Raw genomic sequence first — 8,519 nt, 5'->3', positions numbered from 1 at the left:
ATGATCGTTGAGGCAGATTTGCAGACGCCTCACCCTGGAGGACCATCTCACCCTGGAGGACCATCTCACCCTGGAGGACCATCTCACCCTGGAGGACCATCTCACCCTGGGACCATCTCACTCTGGAGGACCATCTCACCCCGGAGGACCATCTCACCCCGGAGGACCATCTCACCCCGGAGGACCATCTCACCCCGGAGGACCATCTCACCCCGGAGGACCATCTCACCCCCTGACATATAGTACATGTAGATCTTCATATCCCCAGTAATAGGCATATAGTATGGACGCGTCCCAGATAGCCCTCTAATCCCTATATAGTGCTCTAATGTTAACCAGAGCCCACACAGGGCTCTAATCAAAGTAGTGCACTAATATGTGGAATAGAGTTCCATTTGGGACGTAGCCGGAGTGTCCCCTCCACTCTGATCTCTGTGTCCCCTCCACTCTCCACTCTTGTGTCCACAAGTCCTGTGACTGTCTTTGTCTGAGGCTAATGTAACAGAAACCTTGTCTAGACTGACTGGCTACTGGTTATAATCCTCAGAAACATCCAGCGGAATCAATGTGAAACCCGAGAGGGGACAGTCCCCAGTCAAGACCCCCATGTTAGTGTTAGTAGAGGGAGGCTTCCCTGGATTGATTAGACAATGGGGGTCAGAGCAACCACACACACACAGACAGAGAGAGAGTCCAGTGCAGACACACACACACACACACAGAGAGAGAGTCCAGTGCAGACACACACACACACACAGAGAGAGAGAGTCCAGTGCAGACACACACACACACACACACACACAGAGAGAGAGTCCAGTGCAGACACACACACACACACACACAGAGAGAGAGTCCAGTGCAGACACACACAGACACACACACACACACAGAGAGAGAGTCCAGTGCAGACACACACACACACACAGAGAGAGAGTCCAGTGCAGACACACACACACAGAGAGAGAGTCCAGTGCAGACACACACACACACAGAGAGAGAGTCCAGTGCAGACACACACACACACAGAGAGAGAGTCCAGTGCAGACACACACACACACACACAGAGAGAGAGTCCAGTGCAGACACACACACACACAGAGAGTCCAGTGCAGACACACACACACACAGAGAGAGAGTCCAGTGCAGACACACACACACACAGAGAGAGAGTCCAGTGCAGACACACACACACACACACAGAGAGAGAGTCCAGTGCAGACACACACACACACACACAGAGAGAGAGTCCAGTGCAGACACACACACACACACACAGAGAGAGAGTCCAGTGCAGACACACACACACACACACAGAGAGAGAGTCCAGTGCAGACACACACACACACACACAGAGAGAGAGTCCAGTGCAGACACACACACACACACACAGAGAGAGAGTCCAGTGCAGACACACACACACACACACAGAGAGAGAGTCCAGTGCAGACACACACACACAGAGAGAGAGTCCAGTGCAGACACACACACACACACAGAGAGAGAGTCCAGTGCACACACACAGAGAGAGAGTCCAGTGCAGACACACAGAGAGAGAGAGTCCAGTGCAGACACACAGAGAGAGAGAGTCCAGTGCAGACACACAGAGAGAGAGAGTCCAGTGCAGACACACACAGAGAGAGAGTCCAGTGCAGACACACAGAGAGAGAGAGTCCAGTGCAGACACACACAGAGAGAGAGAGTCCAGTGCAGACACACACAGAGAGAGAGAGTCCAGTGCAGACACACAGAGAGAGAGAGTCCAGTGCAGACACACACAGAGAGAGAGTCCAGTGCACACACACACAGAGAGAGAGTCCAGTGCACACACACACAGAGAGAGAGTCCAGTGCAGACACACACAGAGAGAGAGTCCAGTGCAGACACACACAGAGAGAGAGTCCAGTGCAGACACACACACACACAGAGAGAGTCCAGTGCAGACACACACACACACACACAGAGAGAGAGTCCAGTGCAGACACACACAGAGAGAGAGTCCAGTGCAGACACACACAGAGAGAGAGTCCAGTGCAGACACACACAGAGAGAGTCCAGTGCAGACACACACACACACACACAGAGAGAGAGTCCAGTGCAGACACACACAGAGAGAGAGTCCAGTGCAGACACACACACACACACACAGAGAGAGAGTCCAGTGCAGACACACACACACACACAGAGAGAGAGTCCAGTGCACACACACAGAGAGAGAGTCCAGTGCAGACACACAGAGAGAGAGAGTCCAGTGCAGACACACAGAGAGAGAGAGTCCAGTGCAGACACACAGAGAGAGAGAGTCCAGTGCAGACACACACAGAGAGAGAGTCCAGTGCAGACACACAGAGAGAGAGAGTCCAGTGCAGACACACACAGAGAGAGAGAGTCCAGTGCAGACACACAGAGAGAGAGAGTCCAGTGCAGACACACACAGAGAGAGAGTCCAGTGCACACACACACAGAGAGAGTCCAGTGCACACACACACAGAGAGAGAGTCCAGTGCAGACACACACAGAGAGAGAGTCCAGTGCAGACACACACAGAGAGAGAGTCCAGTGCAGACACACACACACACAGAGAGAGTCCAGTGCAGACACACACACACACACACAGAGAGAGAGTCCAGTGCAGACACACACAGAGAGAGAGTCCAGTGCAGACACACACAGAGAGAGAGTCCAGTGCAGACACACACAGAGAGAGAGTCCAGTGCAGACACACACAGAGAGAGTCCAGTGCAGACACACACACACACACACAGAGAGAGAGTCCAGTGCAGACACACACAGAGAGAGAGTCCAGTGCAGACACACACAGAGAGAGAGTCCAGTGCAGACACACACAGAGAGAGTCCAGTGCAGACACACACACACACACACAGAGAGAGAGTCCAGTGCAGACACACACAGAGAGAGAGTCCAGTGCAGACACACACAGAGAGAGAGTCCAGTGCAGACACACACACAGACACACACAGAGAGAGAGTCCAGTGCAGACACACACAGAGAGAGAGTCCAGTGCAGACACACACACAGACACACACAGAGAGAGAGTCCAGTGCAGACACACACACACACACACACAGAGAGAGAGTCCAGTGCAGACACACACAGAGAGAGAGTCCAGTGCAGACACACACAGAGAGAGTCCAGTGCAGACACACACACAGACACACACAGAGAGAGAGTCCAGTGCAGACACACACAGAGAGAGAGTCCAGTGCAGACACACACAGAGAGAGAGTCCAGTGCAGACACACACAGAGAGAGTCCAGTGCAGACACACACAGAGAGAGAGTCCAGTGCAGACACACACAGAGAGAGAGTCCAGTGCAGACACACACAGAGAGAGAGTCCAGTGCAGACACACACAGAGAGAGAGTCCAGTGCAGACACACACAGAGAGAGAGTCCAGTGCAGACACACACAGAGAGAGAGTCCAGTGCAGACACACACAGAGAGAGAGTCCAGTGCAGACACACACAGAGAGAGAGTCCAGTGCAGACACACACAGAGAGAGAGTCCAGTGCAGACACACACAGAGAGAGAGTCCAGTGCAGACACACACAGAGAGAGAGTCCAGTGCAGACACACACAGAGAGAGAGTCCAGTGCAGACACACACAGAGAGAGAGTCCAGTGCAGACACACACAGAGAGAGAGTCCAGTGCAGACACACACAGAGAGAGAGTCCAGTGCAGACACACACAGAGAGAGAGTCCAGTGCAGACACACACAGAGAGAGAGTCCAGTGCAGACACACACAGAGAGAGAGTCCAGTGCAGACACACACAGAGAGAGAGTCCAGTGCAGACACACACAGAGAGAGAGTCCAGTGCAGACACACACAGAGAGAGAGTCCAGTGCAGACACACACACAGAGAGAGAGTCCAGTGCAGACACACACAGAGAGAGAGTCCAGTGCAGACACACACACAGAGAGAGAGTCCAGTGCAGACACACACAGAGAGAGAGTCCAGTGCAGACACACACAGAGAGAGAGTCCAGTGCAGACACACACAGAGAGAGAGTCCAGTGCAGACACACACAGAGAGAGAGTCCAGTGCAGACACACACAGAGAGAGAGTCCAGTGCAGACACACACAGAGAGAGAGTCCAGTGCAGACACACACAGAGAGAGAGTCCAGTGCAGACACACACAGAGAGAGAGTCCAGTGCAGACACACACAGAGAGAGAGTCCAGTGCAGACACACACAGAGAGAGAGTCCAGTGCAGACACACACAGAGAGAGAGTCCAGTGCAGACACACACAGAGAGAGAGTCCAGTGCAGACACACACACAGAGAGAGAGTCCAGTGCAGACACACACACAGAGAGAGAGTCCAGTGCAGACACACACAGAGAGAGAGTCCAGTGCAGACACACACACAGAGAGAGAGTCCAGTGCAGACACACACAGAGAGAGAGTCCAGTGCAGACACACACAGAGAGAGAGTCCAGTGCACACACACACAGAGAGAGAGTCCAGTGCAGACACACACAGAGAGAGAGTCCAGTGCAGACACACACACAGAGAGAGAGTCCAGTGCAGACACACACAGAGAGAGAGTCCAGTGCAGACACACACAGAGAGAGAGTCCAGTGCACACACACACAGAGAGAGAGTCCAGTGCAGACACACACAGAGAGAGAGTCCAGTGCAGACACACACAGAGAGAGAGTCCAGTGCAGACACACACAGAGAGAGAGTCCAGTGCAGACACACACACAGAGAGAGAGTCCAGTGCACACACACACAGAGAGAGAGTCCAGTGCAGACACACACAGAGAGAGAGTCCAGTGCAGACACACACAGAGAGAGAGTCCAGTGCAGACACACACACAGAGAGAGAGTCCAGTGCAGACACACACAGAGAGAGAGTCCAGTGCAGACACACACACAGAGAGAGAGTCCAGTGCACACACACACAGAGAGAGAGAGTCCAGTGCAGACACACACAGAGAGAGTCCAGTGCAGACACACACAGAGAGAGTCCAGTGCAGACACACACAGAGAGAGAGTCCAGTGCAGACACACACAGAGAGAGTCCAGTGCAGACACACACAGAGAGAGTCCAGTGCAGACACACACAGAGAGAGAGTCCAGTGCAGACACAGAGAGAGAGAGTCCAGTGCAGACACACACAGAGAGAGTCCAGTGCAGACACAGAGAGAGAGAGTCCAGTGCAGACACACACAGAGAGAGTCCAGTGCAGACACACACAGAGAGAGTCCAGTGCACACACACACAGAGAGAGTCCAGTGCAGACACACACAGACACACCAGCAGTTATTGTCTACAACGACACAGATGTCATCAGAAGATTGATTACCTAGCTAGCCAGTCAGGCAAGGTAAAATATCACATGACGTTTGATAGTAAACAGAAAATGGCTCTATCGGTGTCTCCGGCTGGAACAGCATACTACTTTTAATTAGCTAGTAAATTACCATCAATCAATGCATCGATAAACATGTTTTTCTTTGGAAATGTAGTTGATGATCGAGAGTAGGCAGCTATGAGAGAGTAGGAAGCTATGAGAGAGTAGGAAGTTATGAGAGAGTAGGAAGTTATGAGAGAGTAGGAAGCTATGAGAGAGTAGGAAGTTATGAGAGAGTAGGAAGTTATGAGAGAGTAGGAAGCTATGAGAGAGTAGGAAGCTATGAGAGAGTAGGAAGTTATGAGAGAGTAGGAAGCTATGAGAGAGTAGGAAGCTATGAGAGAGTAGGAAGCTATGAGAGAGTAGGAAGCTATGAGAGAGTAGGAAGCTATGAGAGAGTAGGAAGCTATGAGAGAGTAGGAAGCTATGAGAGAGTAGGACGTTATGAGAGAGTAGGAAGTTATGAGAGAGTAGGAAGCTATGAGAGAGTAGGAAGCTATGAGAGAGTAGGAAGCTATGAGAGAGTAGGAAGCTATGAGAGAGTAGGACGTTATGAGAGAGTAGGAAGCTATGAGAGAGTAGGACGTTATGAGAGAGTAGGACGTTATGAGAGAGTAGGACGCTATGAGAGAGTAGGACGCTATGAGAGAGTAGGACGCTATGAGAGAGTAGGAAGCTATGAGAGAGTAGGACGTTATGAGAGAGTAGGAAGCTATGAGAGAGTAGGACGCTATGAGAGAGTAGGAAGCTATGAGAGAGTAGGACGTTATGAGAGAGTAGGACGTTATGAGAGAGTAGGAAGCTATGAGAGAGTAGGAAGCTATGAGAGAGTAGGAAGCTATGAGAGAGTAGGACGTTATGAGAGAGTAGGAAAGTTATGTCTAGGTCTCCACTTTATCATTAGACATGTCTTCAGTTGAATTTCTGCTGTCTGTCCCCCTGGAAGCACCCACCAGCCACCAGCCCCCAGCCACCAGCCCCCAGCCACCATCCACCAGCCCCCAGCCCCCAGCCCCCAGCCCCCAGCCACCAGCCCCCAGACACCAGCCCCCAGCCACCACCCCCCAGACACCAGCCCCCACCCCCCAGACACCAGCCCCCAGCCCCCAGACACCAGCCCCCAGACACCAGCCCCCAGCCACCAGCCCCCAGCCACCAGCCCCCAGACACCATCCACCAGCCCCCAGCCACCACCCCCCAGACACCAGCCCCCAGACACCAGCCCCCAGCCACCACCCCCCAGACACCAGCCCCCAGCCACCACCCCCCAGACACCAGCCCCCAGCCACCACCCCCCAGACACCAGCCCCCAGCCACCCCACCCACCATCCACCAGCCCCCAGCCCCCAGCCACCACCCCCCAGACACCAGCCCCCAGCCACCACCCCCCAGACACCAGCCCCCAGCCACCCCACCCACCATCCACCAGCCCCCAGCCACCACCCCCCAGACACCAGCCCCCAGCCACCACCCCCCAGACACCAGCCCCCAGCCACCCCACCCACCATCCACCAGCCCCCAGCCACCACCCCCCAGACACCAGCCCCCAGCCACCCCACCCACCATCCACCAGCCCCCAGCCACCACCCCCCAGACACCAGCCCCCAGCCACCCCACCCACCATCCACCAGCCCCCAGACACCAGCCCCCAGCCACCCCACCCACCATCCACCAGCCCCCATCCACCAGCCTCTAGCCACTCCCCACCAGCCCCCAGCCACCAGTCACCATCCACCAGCCCCACCCACCACCAGGCCCCACCCACCACCAGGCCCCAGCCACCACCAGGCCCCACCTACCACCAGGTCCCACCCACCACCAGGCCCCAGCTACCACCAGGCCCCACCCACCACCAGGCCCCACCCACCACCAGGCCCCAGCCACCACCAGGCCCCAGCTACCACCAGGCCCCACCCACCACCAGGCCCCAGCTACCACCAGGCCCCAGCTACCACCAGGCCCCACCCACCACCAGGCCCTAGCCACCACCAGGCCCCAGCCACCACCAGGCCCCACCCACCACCAGGCCCCACCCACCACCAGGCCCCAGCCACCACCAGGCCCCACCCACCACCAGGCCCCAGCCACCATCAAATATATAAACAACAACAGTCACAGAAACATGTCATCATCCCGCAGCAGCTAACAACTCATAAATGGGGATCAGCTTTAACGACCCTGTGTTCTTAGTCCTTTATTTATTACCCTCAGTCACCAAATATCAACAGGCAACAGGCAGTGTGTGGATCTTTGAATGGGGCCTGCTCAGACGCAGGGAGAGTGAATGTGTAACCGATGGCTGGATATGAAACAAGCCTGTCTGAGTATTGGAGGGCTATATTTATCACAGAGAGTATAGTGGCTACATACAAATAACACCCTATTCCCTTTATAGTGCACTACTTTTGACCAGGACCCATAGAAAGTAGTACACAAATAGGTAGTAGGGTGCCATAGGGACTTTGGGCCCGATTCAGACTCAGGAATTCATGCCTTTCCTACGCAGTTTTCAGTATTTGGTATTCAGACTTACCTTATTCAGTCGCCTAACGCACTCTGCAGGTGTGGCTACTTTGCATGCTTTGAATAAATGTCATTTGAAAACCTTCCCACTTGCTGGCCAACAGATTTCTCTTGGAGTTTTCATCGAAAAAGGGTTTTGGGAACATTTATCTGAAGCCCTCCCTTTTAAATATGGTGTACCTTTTAAATTAGAATTTTGTCGACAGAGTCACTAGAATATATGGAGAGACGGGTTCAGAACATTAGGGATCAATGAAATAAAGCAATCTAAGTACATGCATATTTGTCTCAGTTTCAGCACCAATTGGTAAAAAAAAATATATATATATAATTTTTTTTATTAGATTATTTTGGTTTAGGAAGAAAGAAAACAGTGGTTTGATTCATTCTGATAATTGTCACAATCCGTTATTCAACCCATGGTAATGTTGTGTACAGTACATTATAATGGGGACAATACTGTACAATAGTAGGCCATACCCTCGTCTATCTGTATTTTTATTTTTGTATTTAACTAGGCAAGTCAGTTAAGAACAAATTCTTATTTACAATGACGGCCTACCAGAAGGCAAAAGGCCTCCTGTGGGGACGGGGTCTGGGATTTTAAAAAACAAA

The 8,519-nt window shown here is 53.0% G+C and overlaps 1 protein-coding gene across 1 annotated transcript; it reads left to right on the top strand.

The window, feature by feature from the left end:
• Positions 1 to 7,363, top strand: LOC120056734 (extensin-like). Its single transcript, XM_039004940.1, has 2 exons — positions 1 to 242; positions 6,328 to 7,363. The coding sequence occupies exons 1-2, from the start codon at positions 1 to 3 to the stop codon at positions 7,361 to 7,363; spliced, it is 1,278 nt and encodes a 425-aa protein (XP_038860868.1).
• The last annotated feature ends 1,156 nt before the right edge of the window (positions 7,364 to 8,519 follow it).

Source organism: Salvelinus namaycush, chromosome 12 (genome assembly GCF_016432855.1).
Source record: "Salvelinus namaycush isolate Seneca chromosome 12, SaNama_1.0, whole genome shotgun sequence".
NCBI lineage: Eukaryota > Metazoa > Chordata > Actinopteri > Salmoniformes > Salmonidae > Salvelinus > Salvelinus namaycush.
Note: the sequence above shows the minus strand (reverse complement) of the source record. Positions and strands in the feature narration are given on the sequence as shown.

Excerpts from the sequence above, each read along its gene's own strand:
- LOC120056734 (XM_039004940.1), top strand. The coding sequence starts at position 1 with ATGATCGTTGAGGCAGATTTGCAGACGCCTCACCCTGGAGGACCATCT. Across the intron at positions 243-6,327 it reads ATCTCACCCCCTGACATATA|CACCCACCAGCCACCAGCCC; the intron begins GTACATGTAGAT and ends TCCCCCTGGAAG.